This window comes from Xenopus laevis, chromosome 5L (genome assembly GCF_017654675.1).
Source record: "Xenopus laevis strain J_2021 chromosome 5L, Xenopus_laevis_v10.1, whole genome shotgun sequence".
NCBI lineage: Eukaryota > Metazoa > Chordata > Amphibia > Anura > Pipidae > Xenopus > Xenopus laevis.
The window spans coordinates 89337838-89355037 of record NC_054379.1 but is presented as its reverse complement, the minus strand read 5'-3'; the positions used below and the strand labels follow the sequence as shown (position 1 = coordinate 89355037).

At 40.0% G+C, this 17200-nt stretch overlaps 1 protein-coding gene across 1 annotated transcript; it reads right to left on the bottom strand.

Moving 5' to 3' along the window:
- Nucleotides 1–7549: 7549 nt before the first annotated feature.
- LOC108716168 (protein kinase C delta type) lies at nucleotides 7550–13659 on the bottom strand. Its single transcript, XM_041563749.1, has 8 exons — nucleotides 13503–13659; nucleotides 11949–12052; nucleotides 10641–10805; nucleotides 10160–10251; nucleotides 9239–9377; nucleotides 8542–8730; nucleotides 8045–8173; nucleotides 7550–7687 (listed from the first exon to the last, which is right to left on the bottom strand). The coding sequence occupies exons 1-8, from the start codon at nucleotides 13657–13659 to the stop codon at nucleotides 7550–7552; spliced, it is 1113 nt and encodes a 370-aa protein (XP_041419683.1).
- Nucleotides 13660–17200: the final 3541 nt, after the last annotated feature.

The window sequence follows — 17200 nt, the reverse complement described above, 5'->3', positions numbered from 1 at the left end:
ATATATATATATATATATATATAATTGGGATATTCTCAAAGTGTTTCAGTTGTGTAATTATGGTGAAAAGATGCATACACTATGCATGTACTATGTATGGCCACCTGCTTCAGTATCAACACCTGATTTCTTTGCACATTGTACTTGCACTCCTAAATTAGCCCTATAGTGGTCTTTAAAACACAGAGCTTAAAAGGTATTTTAACATGCTAAAATTATGGAATCAAAACCCGAATAATAAATATGAAGTCTGAAGAACACGAGCCTTTAAATGGGTAAAATAGGAAATGCACCACAGCATTAATGACCTGTGAATATGTAAATGTAGAAAGTAACAAGGGACTCCTTCTGCTTATTTGTCCCCATGGGTCCTTTAGTAAGAAAATGAATTTCAGCATACTGCTTGTATACTGTAAACCCCTTACAGTGCCTTGCAAAAGTATTCACCCCCTTGGCTTTCTACCTATTTTGTTACATTCCAACCTGTAATTTAGATGTTTCTTAATCTTATTTTATGTGATGGATCTGCACAAAATAGTCTAAGTTGGTGGAGTGAAATAAAAAAAATAAAATAAAATAAAAAAAAAGAATTAAAAAAACAAACAAACTGGAAATTGGCATGTGCATATGTATTCACCCCCTTTGACATGAACCCCCTAAAAAATCCTGGCGCAACCAATTACCTTCAAAAGTCACATAATTGGTGAAATGGAGTCCACCTGTGTGCAATCTAAGTGTGACATGATCTGTCAGTATAAACACACCTTTTCTGACATGGTACCACAACAATAGTACCAAAACAAACCTAAATGAAAGAACAAATACTGGCGTCTGACGGAGGGGTGTGCCCCCAAAACGTTACATTGTAATAAACACGCAGGACTTGGCCTGCTTGCATTGAGTCCTGAGTGCCGGTATTTGTTCTTTCATGTATGTTAAATTGAGGGTGCCAATACCTTTTACTGAGCACTGGACCAACTTTGTTCTGAGAGGCCAGGGGGTGCTGGTGGGTTTTGACTTGGACAACAACAAACCTGCCAAGAGAGGGCTGCCCACCAAAACTCACAGACTGGGCAAGGAGGGCATTAATCAGAGAGGCAGCACAGAGACCAAATGTAACCCTGAAGGAGTTGCAGAGTTCCACAGCAAAGACTGGAGTTTCTGTCCATAGGACCACAATAAGCCATACACTCCATATAGCTCTTATGGAAGAGTGGTCAGAAAAAAGCCATTACTTAAAGTTAAAAATAAGAAGGCACATTTTGAGTTTGCCAAAGGCATATGGGCGACTCCCCAAATGTATGGAGGAAGGTGCTCTGGTCAGATGAGACTAAAATTGAACTTTCAGCCACTAAATAAAATGCTATGTCTGGCGCTAAGCCAATACATCCCATCACCCCAAGTGACATGGTGGTGACAGCATCATACTGTGGGGATGTTTTTCAGCAACAGGGATTGGGAAACTGGTCAAGGGAAATATGGATGGTGTTAAATACAGGGATATTCTTGAGCAAAAACCTGTGTCAGTCTGCCGGTGATTTGAGACTGGGACGGAGGTTCACCTTCCAGCAGGACAATGAGCCACAGCATACTGTTAAATCAACACTCAAGTGGTTTAAGGGGAAACATTTATATGTGTTGGAATGGCCTAGTCAAAGTCCAGACCTAAATCCAATTGAGAATCTGTGGTCAGACTTTATTATTAACATGTATTTATATAGCGCCAACATATTGCGTAGCACTGAAGTTTGGTGTTCACAAGCAAATACCATCCAACATGAAGGCTCCGGAGCCTATTTTGTCCTATTTGTTGTTTGCTTCACAATTATAAAAAAACATCTTCAAAGTTGTAGGCATGTGCTATAAATGAAATGGTGCAAACTCTCAAACAATTCATTTTAATTCCAGGCTGTGGGGCCACATGGGACATGTCTGTTCAGCGAGTTTGCAATTGATCCTCAGCATTCAGCTCAGATTCAAAAGCAACATGTTATGACCAATGTGGCCCTCCTCAAGTCCCTGATTGGTTACTGCCTGGTAACCAATCAGTGGAAACCAAGAGAGGTGCAAATCAGGAAGTAGTGTTCTGGCTATTATGTTAGACATCCAGTCACTCCATGCTTTACAGTTTTGCCTGTCTATATTAGAAACATTTTTTATTTTGCACAGCCTATTTATTTACCCCGTTTTTATTTTTATACTGAATTCCTTTAATGTTGTGACCTAAATGTTGAAAATACATAAAATGCTCAAGCCAACACTATATATACTGTACTAATGACAAAATGTTTATTTTTAGAAGCAAGAAACTCTGATTGCTACAGTACTGATACATTTAAAACAAGTTTTTTTCCACTTGGAAATATTTATTATTAATGATGCTAGAGGAGATGTCATGTTTTCCACTATGAAGGCAGGTCGCAAAATGCAAAAAAGGGCATGGTCTGCTATGTTTTTGCACTTTACACCCTGCCTTCAACAATGGATGAATTACTACAGGTCTCTGTGTTCTGTGTATAGAGACCTGCAGTTGTCTCCATGAATATTTCGCATCCTTCCATTCAGAAATGCTGTATTCATGAGTGGTGAGCAGGGGTCACACACAAACATCCCCCTTTCTGTCCCTGTCCCATTAGGGAGTATTGGTGAATGTCCTCTACCCATCCCTTTAAGAAGTGGTGGTAGATGTCTGGCAGTAAAGACAAAGCAAGTCTGCCTGTCAACACCACTCTCTGTACCTAATGTTAGTGCAGCCAGACAACAAAGTGAAGTACTCCCTGAATGTTCACTAAGGGGCCCATTTTGTTCCCGTTAGTGCTCTTGCACCACTGCCTAGGGTCTTTCTAAATGACTCCTAGAAATTTGTGTCAGGTCTAATATTCTATTTGTAGTTGATATATAACACCTGATGGTTGTTAACATTTACACAGCATGTTTAAAATCTCTAAGACTGTCACTTACTAAATCAGGGGCATTTTAGCTCCCTCTGCTGCCCTGAGGCTGCACACACAAATATTATTTGCTCCTGTTTGTTGCGGTGTACTGTAATAGGTCCATTAAGTATGTGCAATGCAGTGTGCCTTATTGAATGTTTTTCTACAAGGATGCACCATTGCTTTCTAATCTTACATTAGTATTACATAAATGCTGTTCATATTTCTATGCTTTTAAGAAAATGTTTGACAAAGTAAGTAAACTACACTTGTGGAAATCCTCTTTTTCTCATTTCAGCGAAGGCTGCTCAGGCTACTAAAGTGCTTGATGCTTTATTGACCTAATTTCCCTGAAAGTCTTTGGATTATATTGAATTACTGTTCTATATTCTGGATTCCATGTTAGCCAGTGGAGAAACTGGGTAACCCCTTATTCAGTGGCTTTCCCTGCACATTGTGCTATTAGGAGGCTTGCCTTCAGCCACCTTATTTTGAGTCTCACAAGACTTCAAACATGATCCTCTACAATTTGGCTTTTGGCCTCTTCTTTAGCTGGCCAGGCATGCACAGATTGCAAAGCGATGCCTCTGCTCCTGCATTTTCCCTCCCTGAACCCAGCCAACCAGGAGGTTTCACAAAGCCCCCTACTAGAAGTCTCTACTCTGCACATTGCACTTGCTTCATAAGTAAGCCTAAGCCTACATTTCCTAAGTAATTACTATTTGTTGTTCATTTTGTAACCAGATTATTAACTGATTTAGATTTTACTTTATTCTGCTAAAAACTGATGTCCTTGCCATGCTTTGAGAAAGATGGATTTTTTTCAAGCAACATTAACAATACAGACTGTACGTTACAGCTAACAATATATATTTATAGAACACTTCTGCAAAACACCATTTGGTCATAGCACAAGAGAGTACATTCTGTAAGATATCTTGTGTCACAGATTCCAATTTTAAAGTGTTTATTAAAGTTCATTTTACATTGCACCCAGCTTAGATGTTGTTGTAACATATACTGAACATGGGGGCCTAATGTACATACGCATAAAGCACAAGAATAATATGTCTTATATGATGCACATCACCCCCCCTCAGCAGAATAGATTACAAAGGGAATAAATAGCATAGCAGATATGTGGGATACCGCAGCACCTAAAGACTTTGCCACTCTGAAGGCTCAATTTCAAATACCAAACTCACACTGGTTGATCTATCTGCAAGTCAGTACGGCCCTAAGACGGCAGAATAGCCGAAAGCCCATTACAATCACCCCCCCGCCAGTGATAGAAGTGCTGCAAAAGCCCATGCAGAAAGGTACTCTTTCCAAACTGTACAAGGGGCTAACTAAAGCTAGGGTGCAAGCAAAACCCTTAAAATGTAGAGAGGGGTGTGGAGACGCACCTGCTCTACATAACGGATGACCAATGGAAGGAAGCCTTGTGCGCCCCAGCACACATCTCCAGCAATTATAAAGATAGATTGCTACAATTGTATATGATACATAGAGCATATTATACTAGGGACAGGCTAAATCAGATGTATCCCTCTGTAGCCCCGACTTGCCTTAGGTGCTGAGCACAGCCCGCCACACTAATGCATACAATATGGGACTGTCCAACTTGCAGCGTACTGGTCTGGTATTCTACTCCTTCTCTCTAACCTAATAGATATTGCACTGCCAAACAGGCCATCATTCTGCCTACTACACATTGGTACAAAGGGGCTGTACCTGCAAAGTATAGATCCCTAGACACAAAGGCTCTCTTCCAAGCTAGGAAGATGATCGAAATTAACTGGAAAAATAGCTCTCCCCACTGCATGACGGACTGGCGACAGGCAGTCACTGTGGTATGTAATAAGGAAAAAATCATTCTTACAAGAAAAGGGCTTATACAGGAAAGATGTGATAGCTGGCAGGAATGGTTGGATGCTATGCTACATTGATATCCGGCCGCAGGCTTTACTATGCTGTTTTATAAAGAAAGTGTAACAAATAAAAAAACAAACAAATACAAAAAGTATTATAGAAGCGATACCTATATTGGCTAACAATAAAAATACATTGCAAGCTTTCGGGAGCACCAAGACCCCTTCGTCAGGCAAAATTTTTTCCTGACAAAGGGGCCTTGGTGCTCTGACAGCTTGCAATGTATTTTTATTGTTAGCCAATATAGGTATCGCTTCTATAATACTTTTTGTATTTGTTTGTTTTTTTAGTTGTTATTTTTGCTACTGGCTAACACGGTACCACAGTTTTTGTTTTGAGATAAACAAAGTGGTAACCCAAGGTACACAGACAGTAACTAGCAAAATAACAGAAAGCTACTCTGTATAACTAATTCAGGCCATGCAGACAGCATTATCCTTATATCCTTAGCCATAGAGACATCCCTTTGGTATGTAAATACTCAAGGGAAAACTGTTACATATTATTATTATTATTAATAAAATATTTCAATTATTTGGCAATACCCTCTTGCTTTATATATTTAAAGAGACCCCAAAATATCTGCTTCTTAAAATAATATTTTAGGTATACCTTCTCATTTCACTACCTGGTTGCTGATGTGTAGCCCTCCTTTCTGGTCTTAGCCTGTGGCCTAGTGTATCACTGGGGTGTAGTGTCCCTATCCTCTCTCCATTTTAATTAAGGAAGATTTTGGTTTAGAGTGTAAGCCCCCCACTTGTAACTATCAGTTCCTGCCAGTGATCTATCATGGACCCCTTAGTCACTTTTGAGGTGAGAGAAAGCATCAAGATCCATGGAAGATAGCTTGCATTATATAATTAGTATGAAAGTACCCTGAGGCACTGTGCATTTTATTTAGTATTTATAATAAACATTCCACCTCTTTTGCTGGCCGGAATTTGTAAATAATCTGTATGATTTATAGGGCATATACCTGATGCATGTTATAAGGCAATGCCTGTGATTTATTAATACTTACTAGTTACTGTATATAAAAATGTGTATTTTAATCAAAAGCCACTAAGCTGCTTGCAATAAATGAAATGCAGAACTCCATGGCAGAACTATATCTCAGATTAGCTATATATCAGCTAAGTAGTTTAAACAATGAGTCTCTCAAACATGGGGAAGGAAATGTTTTAGGGCTTCCTATTGATTGGTGGACCCTTAAAATCAGGTTGTTAGGTGAGCCCTTGGTGTTCCCACTTTCACACTGCAGGGGTTAATTAGTAAAATTCGATTCTATGACATAATATGTGTTTTATGTAAGGACCTCAATCACAAATCTTAAACGGGTGGTTCACCTTTAAGTTAACGATTAGTATGTTATAGAATGGCTAATTCTAAGCAGCTATTCAATTGGTCTTTATTTTTTATACTTTTTGAATTATTTGCCTTCTTCTGTTGACTCTTTCCAGCTGTCAAATATGGTCAGTGACCCCATCTAAAATCAAATGCTCTCTAAGGTTACACAGTTTTTTCTCCTATTCATATTCCAGTCTCTTTTTCAAATCAGTGCATGGTTGCCAGGACAATTTGGACCCAAGCAACCAGATTGCTGAAATTGCAAGCTAGAGAACAGCTGAATAAAAAGCTAAATAACTGAAAAACCACAGATGATAAAAAACTAAAACCAATTGCAAATTGTTTCAGAATATCACTCTCTACATCTTATTAAAAGTTAATTTAAAGGTGAATTACCCCTTTAAAGACAATGTGGACCTAAATGCAGAAAAATGAACTCACACACTGTTGCAAAAGTGCAAAAAAATTTTGGGCCCCCTCCGGCCCTTTATCAAACCTGAGAGAAATAACCCAAATTCTGTCAATACATTACTTCACTCACGGTCACACCACTGGTTGAATTTGCACATGTTTGTACATGTGAGCAGTAACGCCACGTCAAGGCTTCAACCTCGTTACTGGCCATTCGCACACGTTTCATGCCGGGTGTAACGCCTCAGGGGAAATCAGATGGAATCATTTGCCAACTGGCTCCCCACACAAAACATGACAAACGTAACAAACAAAGACAACACAAGAGGCTTCAACTGCACGTGTCTATGGTCCCACCCTTTGCTCGATTAATTCAAACTAAACTTCCAGGTAAAAAAGGTAAAAAACCCCATCTGAAGCGGCGGCCAATTTGCCTCAGGCAGGGAAAAAATCCGTGCCCTGGTAAAACTACAAAACTATAAATATATAATATAACTATAAACAACTATGAGGGGTTTCTTCCATAGACATGATGTGCAGGAAGAACAAGCAGATTGAGATCTTAGCATCTGCTTGCCTTCTTGTTACACCCTTATCCTTTTGTATCTCACATTCTCTCACACAGACACGCACCATTCGCTCCACATATAGGTATACTTACCTGATACTTACCCTCGTGTAGCCAGATGAGTGTCTGCCCCTCGGATACCTGATGTTACCAGGGGATCGTGCTCTGGAAGATGGTATGCCAGAATTGGAGTTGATGGTGTGACCATGAAGCGCAGAAGATGATATGGTCTCTTTGCAGCAGGTGAAGCTGATCTTGAAGCCCGCAGATATGCCCACTGTCCTCTGATCTTATTTACCTATGCTAGATGGAACAGCATGTTATAATGACTGGCTGAATGGCACACTCGCATGCAGGCTTACTCCTGCCAGGAGGAATGTAGAAACGAGAAGTTGGAAATGATGTTTCCATTTGCTGATGAAGGATCTTCCTTCTGGGGCTCCAGATATGACAGCGGCGGCTTTCCTTTATAAGGCTTGAATAGCTTTTGTTTTGGCTGCATGAAAGGGAAAAAATTATTTTAGTTACGATGATACAAAATATCTATTCTGAGCAAGAGAATCGTAACTGTATTTGCTTTTAGATGTCCATATAAAGGGTTTTGGCTGGAAGAATAGCAGTTTGTGTTTCAGTTTGCCATGTATTTCATACCACTATACAATAAAGATAACAATGAAATTATCCAGTCTTTAGAAATGGAAGTGCAATACTGATGCTTTTGCCGAGACATCTTCCTTAAGTGTATAGATTTTCATGGCTGTGTGTGGAGACTTATGTGTTCTGTTTAAACAAAGTAATCCACAAGTAATCCGCAGCTTTCTACAGTAATTCACCTATCACAAATCGTACTTACTGCTTTTGGCTTGTAAGGGGGTTGGGTTTCTTCATTTTCCAGCACCACCCAGTCAATGAACTCAAAGAACGGGTGGCATCTGATGTCCCCTCGTGCACCGAGCCGCTGGCTTGGATTCTTTCTAAGGAGCTAAGGGATCAAAGGACAATTATTTTAATATCACAAATTTAAACTCACTAAAATACCCACCAAAGGAATCATTGCAACTGATTTGCAAACATTGCTAAGATCATAAGCAGGTTAGTTATTCACATTGCTAATAGGTTAATTGAAATTAAAATGACAACAGTCATTCAGTCTGGGGCAGACTTTTATGATACCTTATGGAATGGTTGGTTTCAGAATGTAACATAAAACTCATGTTGTTGTATAATACTTTAAGAATGCAAAGGTGATAAATCGAATTCAGAGACCTTCAGACCTGCAGTGGAGCAAAAATAGGGCATAAATACATTTGTGTTACAGTACTGTACCTCTATCCCACTGTTGCTACCCACCTTTCTCAGAAGATGTCTAAGGTCTTTATCCAGCCAATGAGGTAATTTAGGCTCATCCAAGATGATGGAATACATTTGCTCCTTGATGTTGCTGTTGTTAATTAGGGCATCTGCAGTGGCCATTTCGTAGATGGTGTGGCCCAATGACCACCAGTCAACTGCTGCATTATATGGTTTTCCTTGTAGCATCTTGAACAGAAGAAAAAGTTTTAACATAAGAGCAAAAGGGCATTCTGTACGTAGTTTAACTGGGATTATGTTAACAACATAATTCAATAGATTTAGTTGGCCATTGTGCGACATGAGATATACATATGAACCAATAAAAACTGCATGAATAGAAACGCATACTGTAAAAGAACCTGTATTGTCACATACAGTATGGATGATGCCTTGCACAACATGGGTGACATAAAGCTGAGCTAGCAATTAAATAATTTATCATGTAGGTAAAGTAATATGCGGAAAAAAATAGCAACCAATCAGCAGGGCGCATTTGATGGTGCCATGTTTAAAAGAAAACATATTTTTGGCCACTATGGGTTACTGCCCCGATCAATTGTTGTGCCTTTTACTACATATGGGGGTTGGTAGACAAAAGACATCAGTTAGATACAGTTCTGTTGTCCTTGCCATATTCTCCTTCTTGGTTTACTTGTTTTTTTTACTGCAAATATACTGTAATTCGATGTCTTACCTCCGGGGCCATGTATCGCAGGGTTCCAACCCGGCCAGTGGTGGTATCATCCTTGAAGATGTTTTGTACAGCCAGGCCGAAGTCTGAGATCACAGCATGGCCATCGTGATCCAGTAGGATGTTGAGGGGTTTAAGGTCTCTGTAATATAGAGATTAAAGGAGTTACATAGAAGAAGACAAAGGCTGCTGATCTGCAGAGCAACCTATGTGTGGCCTCTGCTGTATTATGTTATAGAGATGAAAAAATCTATACTGACCGATGGATGATCCCTTTGCTATGCAGGAATTGAAGGCCACAAATAATCTCTGCTGAATAGAACCTTTTAAACAGGGAAATAATGGTTAATACCATAAAGATTACCCTATAATACATTACCTTTCATTTGAGAGACTGAAAAATAATTGACTGCTAAATTACAATATGATGTTTCCAAATGTTAAAATGTTCATATTTTATTCTATCCTCTATGACTTTTCAAAACATAGCCATATATCTGGGTTCTTACCAAGATAGAGGAAAGCACAGGGCTTGTTTATTTACAAGAGGTAAAGTTTCACCTGCAAGTAACCCATGGAAACCAATCAAAGTTTTTTTTGTTTTTTTTTTGTTCCACCCTCAGTTGTTTGTAATTACTGTTTAGTTGTTATGGGTAACTGTCCAGGTGTACATTTGCCCAGTGTTGCTAAATGGGCCTAATGGAATGAACAAAGAACAAATATATGGGGTAATGTAATATAAAGTGGAACATTTGTCCACATCCACTAACTCAGAACAACCAATCAGTTATGTGTTTTTAAAGAGTTGACTAGCAAATGCTGTCTGTTTATTGGTTATTAGCCAAGTTGCAAACTTTAGGCCATTTATTACATTGCCACCATAGGTTTATTTCGTATTGAAGTATTCCTTATTATATCACTTACCGGACTCTGTCCATATCGAACCGGCCGTGTTTATCCAACTCGTCTCCTAGATTTCCCCCGCTCAGATACTCCATAACATAGAAGGCATGCCGCTAGTTACACAGATAAAAGACAAATACAAGTTGGTACACAAATATATGAAACAAATAGGATTAGGCAAGGAGTCCTCTGGATTTAATCAGTTTAATAAAAAACATTGCTGCACATGTTAAGCAAAATTATTTAAATATATCATATGAATATAATGTATCAGCTCATTGATATCATGGGTAGTTGATATGTAATAGGTATTACCCCATCCCTTCAAAATTTGGTATACACTGTGATACATGTAATAATAGATGTTATATGGAGGAAAAAAGAAAGGACCAATGGGAATTGTCCATGGCTGGAACCAACTGGGAGATTCTCTGGTAGTCTGACGGACCAGTCCCACCCTGCATCTATGGGACTGAATGGTAATACCGAGTCAGTGTTGTACCTGGGTTTCAAAAGCAGCATAGCCTTGGCAGAGGACTCGGCAATCCGTTGAGATTTTCAGAACGTGTGCCTCAGTGGCAAGGTTGCTGTAGTTGGTCTCCTCTGCTTTTCTTATTGATTTTAGTGCCACATATGGCCCCCTGCCTTTTAGTTTGGCCAGCATGACCTGAGAAAGGCAAGAATAGAGTCAATATATACTGAATTGAGAGCACTATGATGGAAAACACATTGATATTTGGGGGCAAATTCACTAAGATTCGAAGTTGCGCTAGGCGCAACTTCCCCGAGCTTCGCCGCACTTCGCCAGGCGTAGTTTCGCCAGCGCTCCGCAAATTCACTAAAATCCGAAGTTGCGCACAGGGGTAGCGTAAGTTTGCGAAGTTGCGCTGGCGTTGATTCGCAAAGCGAAGCGAAGTTTCGCTAGCGATGGTTCATTTGCATACGGCGCCAAATTCAAATTTCAATGGAGGAATACGTATCAGCACTACAAATGCCTAGAAAACCTTCAAAACATCAAATAAAAATTTTATTTTGCCCTACACATGTGCCCACTGTATAGGTAAGTTGCCATGAGTCAGGAAATGTAGGGTGGAAGGAGGGGAGCCCCAAAAAAAAATTTCAGCCTAAAAAATTTTGACTTTTTTTGAAGCAATCCCTATCTACTCTATTGCGCTTCGCCTGGTCTGAGGTGGCGAAGGAAGTCTAGCGTAAAAGGTAGCGTTCAGTACACTGCGCGCGTTAGTGAATTTGCGTAGTTACGTCCGTAGCGAAAATTCGCCAGGCGTAAGGGTGCGAAGTAACACTAGCGAATCTACGCCAGCGTTCGTTAGTGAATTTGCGAAGTAACAAAAATGCCCAACGCTAGCGAATTGACGCTAGCGTTCGGCGCTTCGGCGCTTAGTGAATTTGCCCCATAGTTGGAGATATTATTCAGTTTTGCATGTTGTTCCTTTTGTTCAGTGATAAGAAGGTTTATCATGTCAAAACCAATGGGCGTGATTCAATTTGAAACAGAATTCAATTTAACTGGAACTGAACAAGGAGAAAAGTTTAGAATTGAATCTAGGCTAGGCTTTTTCTCACTGAATTGAATTTGGCCCATTATTGGAAATACCTGGCATTCCTAGTACACAGAGGCCCAAAAAGCCCCCACCAGCCCACTTAGTAGTCACTTTCTATGGCATCTTACAGCAGCCCCTCTGGCATTTGCCAGAACCCACAGATTGCCAGTTCGGGCCTGGGAAATAGTCATTCCTTTTGCTTCCAACTGCATTTAGTATTTAGAACCTAACAGGAACCAGTCACTTACTTTGCCAAATCCTCCAGCTCCCAGCTTAGAGAAGATGTCATAGCTGGAGACACTGAGCGGGTCAAGCCTGGAAGACTTAGCTGGTCTCACGGTGTCAGCTCCTCCTAATAAAGAAAAGAGATATTATAGCACGTGTAATAATATATATATTTTATATATCACTACTAGAATTCTTTAGACTCAGTTTGTTGCATTATACATAATATTTGCTTTTACGGTACACTTAAAACACCATAAAAATGTGTCTGTTCCTTTCCCTAACAAAATAGGAGAACCTTATAATTATGGAAGGTATTCCCATGGCAGTACAGAACAGTCAGTTCTACTTAACCCTTTGAGCGCCATGCACATTTTAGTATTTTGAGCTTTCTCAATATATGCCTTTTTTTTTTTTATAAGAAACTATAAAATTATGTATAAAACTGGTATATTATTTAAAGACAAAATAAGCATTCTAAATATGCCTGACAGCATTATATACTGTGGATAATGATACATCATATTTTGATTTCTGGAGATTCCTGACTTGTAAAGATCAAACCCCAAAGAAGCCCAAAAGATGATTTTCAAAGCACCACAAGGTCAAAATACACAGTAAAATATAAAATAGTAAATTGATAGTGATGTGGGGTACTATTATATTTTAGAGGCCACTACACTATTATATTCTATATGCCACAATTACAATACCCTATACTGAGGGTCTGTATCGTTACATGCTGATTGATTACTGTAACATTATATGGTGGTGTTTTGCAATAAAAGGGGCAAAGTTGGTACAGCTATATCCACCTCTAGCAACCAATCAGCAGGAACCATAAACATGTCACTGTCAGCAAACTGATTAGTTCTTTTGTTTTGAGTGACCTCATCTGGGCAAACTTAGTTGCTCTTATTACATTTGGGGGAGAAAACACTGTTCCCAGCTGCTTACTGATTGGTTACTATAGGCAATTGCTCTTATGCAATGTTGCATCCATATTAGTAACCAAGCCCTAAACAGCAACTGTACTGATAAAAACCAGTAGCTGTCAATCATGTGGGCTGCTATTATTTGTAGTTTAGAGAAATGTGGAGGTTATATTAAAAGTGCCTGGGCAGATTACTTAAATGTTACAGGAAGGAGGGAAAGCAAAGAACACTTACAGTTTGAGAGCTGATATATAAACAAATTAGGTTATGAATTTAATTGGACAATATGTGGTTCAGGTCTAATAACCTATATGAACTTAATCAGCAGGATGCATTTACTGGTCAACTGTAAACTATGGGCAAGTCCCCATGGGCAGACTTAGTGCCTTTTATTACAGATAGGGATAAGTGCTAAATTGCACCTGTGTAGTTACTCTAAGCAAATCAGTCATATCTTTCTAGTTATTTCAAGATGAAATACACAGTTTCAAGCTGCTTGCTGATTAGTTGCCATTGGCATCTGTACTTGTACAAATTAGCACCTATGTTAGTAGCTAAGCTCTAAACACTGATTGCCCAAATAAATTAGGGTCAGTTGGCAATCATATGGACCATGCCTTTTTCTAAAGATGTTTTCTTTACCTTTATTGCTCTCCTCCCTTTTCCTTTTCTCCTCCCTGCAGCACTTATCTGGGACCCACTGCTCCTCCAGACTCCTCGCTCTCTCCGTTGTTTTCTTTCTTTTCTCTCGTGAGGGTCCTGGGTCCGAATCTCCGAAATCTAGATGTATCCTCTTCATTTTCTCTCCCTGACGTCACGTTGAACTCTCTCTCCTTCTTCTCTTTCTGAAGTCTCCTCACCAACTGTTACTTTCCAACGGTTGAGGTCTCATGCAGGTGCCACTTCATGACATCATAACCAGGGCACAGGCTGGAAGATACCATTGTAGCACAGTGCCAGGTATATATCTCTAGAGTCAGTTACTGATACAACATTAGATGTTCCATACATTCCCAATGCTGTTAGTTTATCAGCCTTCTTATAACTAATGTTTCATTCCATTTGTCCAGTCTGTGTTCCAGATTCCAGAATCAATGCAAAGTCATTTACTGTCATTTGTTTGTGTGGGAACTACCATGAGTCCAACATACAGGTTCTCGATTGTAAGGTTCACATACAGCGAATAAGGGATACCTCACCCAGTAGCACCACTTTTTTTTAAATGAATCTTCCCCAGAAAGACCCTCTTGGCTTCTATCAATATTCTTACAAATGCATTATATATATATATATATATATATATATATATATATATATATATATATATATATATATATATATAATCCTCTCCAGAAGAAGCCGCACAACACAGGACTTATTGCAAAGTAATAAATTTATTAAACACACTAACGTTTCGGCTGCCACACCAGCCTTTGTCAAAGGCTGGTGTGGCAGTCGAAACGTTAGTGTGTTTAATAAATTTATTACTTTGCAATAAGTCCTGTGTTGTGCGAGTGTTTTTGAAGGATGCACCCAGGCAATAAGAGGACCTTTATCGTGAGTGCTGGGAGTTTGGGGAAGTATATATATATATATACATATTATATATATGGGCGGGTCCACGAAAGGGAGGAATGTGACATAAATGGGAGGAACAGTGATGTCACAGGGGCGAGATCATGCCATCGAGGGGGTGGGGCAGAGCAGAGGAGTGTGGAATTGGTTATTTTAGTTAGAAAGGGCCGGGCTGGGGGTGGATCAGAGGCAGACTGGGAGCAGTTTGAGTGGTGATTACAAATTTACCACCAGCTACATTGCCAGTAACTTTGTAATTCCAGCCTTGGATGGTATTTTACTGGCACTAATTTGAATAAGACACTGGAATATAAGTAGGAGAGGGACTGAATAGAAAGATGAGTAATAAAAAGTACCAATAACTACAAATGTGTAGCCTTACAGAGCATTTGTTTTTAGATGGGGTTAGTGACCCCCATTTGTATACTGGGAAGAATCAGAAAAAGAAGGCAAATAATTAAAAAAAAAAAAAAAATAATAATGAAGACCAAATGAAAAGTTGCTTAGAATTTTTTAACATATTAAAAGTTAACTTAAAGGTAGCTAGAAATGTTGTACATTATATTTTGGGCTTCTGTACCAGCCCAAGACAACCACATCCCTTTAGCAGTAAAGATCTGTGTCTCCAAAGATGCCCCAGTAGCTCCCCATATTCTTACTGCCTTATACTGTACAGTAAACATTGAATAGAAATGTCATAATATATGACTGATTAGTAATTAACACAGATAATTATTACATGGCAGCACAGAAACCAGTGCAATTAGCATCAGATTTTAATACTCAGCCCTGTAGTATCAGCTTATATTACAGACAAACCCGCTGCTCAGAGCCCACTGAGCATGAGTGTCACACACATGATCCAGAGTCTTGGATCATTGCTGCTACAGAGAAGCTGAAACTTTAGACTGTGCAATAAGTTCTGTATATAAATTATGGCACTTTTAGCCATATTTAATTCTAGGGTTTAGTTCTTCTTTAATTTGTGTCTTGGCTTATGTGCTGGAGTGAATGGAATGTCTGAGTGAGTGAGTGTCCCTGGGTATATGATCAGTATGCAGTGAGTGTCTAAGCTAGATCATGAAGTATAATAAGCAATAAAATTCTCTAAACCACAGCTCAGACAGAGCTCAGTTGAAGCGTAGTTGGTTCCCCCATAATTCTTTTGTGTAGTTACAGCTTTCAGCTGAGAGGCTCCATCTGATTTCAAAATTATAATGCGTAGATCTGGTAGATCTGGCTTTTATGTACGACTGTAGAGCAAATGTAAACATGCTCTCTATAGCAAAGGGGGAGAGAGAATAATCTAACAGTTCTACACGTCAGACCTGCAGGGGTGAATTAATGAAGGTAAACACGTAAATTAACTGGCAGTGGTAAAACTGAACTGCATTATTACTGGAGCCAGGGCTGGAACTAGGGGTAGGCAAAGTAGGCACGTGCCTAGGGCGCAAAGCTGAGGGGGCGCCAGGCACGTACCTGCTCTGTCGCCTACCCCGTGTCCGGTCCCGTCTCTCCTCTGGCACTGGCGTAAATGCGCTTCTGCGCATGCGTGCGCACATTTCGTGCATGCGCACTTTTGCACATGCGCACTGGAGCACACTTTCGCGCATGCGCAGTCAAGCGCGCACAGAGCCGGCGCCTTGGCCCGCCAGGCTGCCTAGGGCGCCTGGCCGGGTTGGCCCGGCTCTGACTGGAGCATTTATTATATATGCTTATGCCAGCATGTCAAATTCAGTGTTTCAGTGGTGTCTCAGGGCTTCCTATCCAGTAACCCTCCTCTCTCCCCCTCTTCCATGCATGTCAGTGCACGCACTGTTTGGTCATGGCAAAAAACTACGTTCGCTCAGCGCACATAAGCGTCGGCAAGCTTGCCAGAAGGGAGGCCCTGAGGCAGTAGCCCTTAGGGTCTGGAGGTGGGGCCCTGAGACAAGCCTTGAGAAGAAATTCAGGTTGTGGATCTGGGCTGGCGGGCCCACTAGAGCCAGGGGCTCACCAGGTTATATCCCAGTGTTCCACCGGCCCAGTCCGACCCCGTCTATGGAAGATGGCCTTTCCATAATTCATATGCTTTCTAGATAACAGATCTCTGGATAATAGATCCCATACTTGTACTTGTATTAGACCTCACAGCTTTTTCTCAATAAAAAGGTTTTTGCAGTGTTTTAATTGCCCCACAAAAGTAGAGTAAAACCAATAAGCAGTAAGTCTACAGAGGCAGATCAATATAAACTGCAACTGGTATAACAATTCTAATTCTACTAAACATTGAAAGCCTCACATAATATGCAAGAAGGCAGCAGTTTGTAAAAAGTAAAAAAAAGTAGGACATCAATTAAAGGCTAGTGCATTTCATGCAGGATACACGCAAAGATGGAAACACTAAAGCCATTGGGAAACAACTAGCTGAGATTATAGGGAACTGTCTGGTCACACACAGAGCTAGATTATGCAATGACTGCATAGAGTCCAGTAAGAATTAGGGGAGCCAGTAAGGAAGTTGTAGGAAGCATACAGCTATGCATTGCTGCTGCCATACTGGTGTAAAGGCAGCAGAGCAAATAATGTGCCACAAAGAGAGTCACTGTGCTGCTAGTGGTGGGAAATGCAACCTTAAATGTATTAATTATATGAGAGTACAACAGATGTAAAGCATTCACAAATGCATCTTCCTCAAGACCCAAAAGGGCACAACATATTATTGGTTTCTATGGGTTACTGCACCTGGGTAAACTTTGTCCATTTCCTTACATTGCCCATGACGT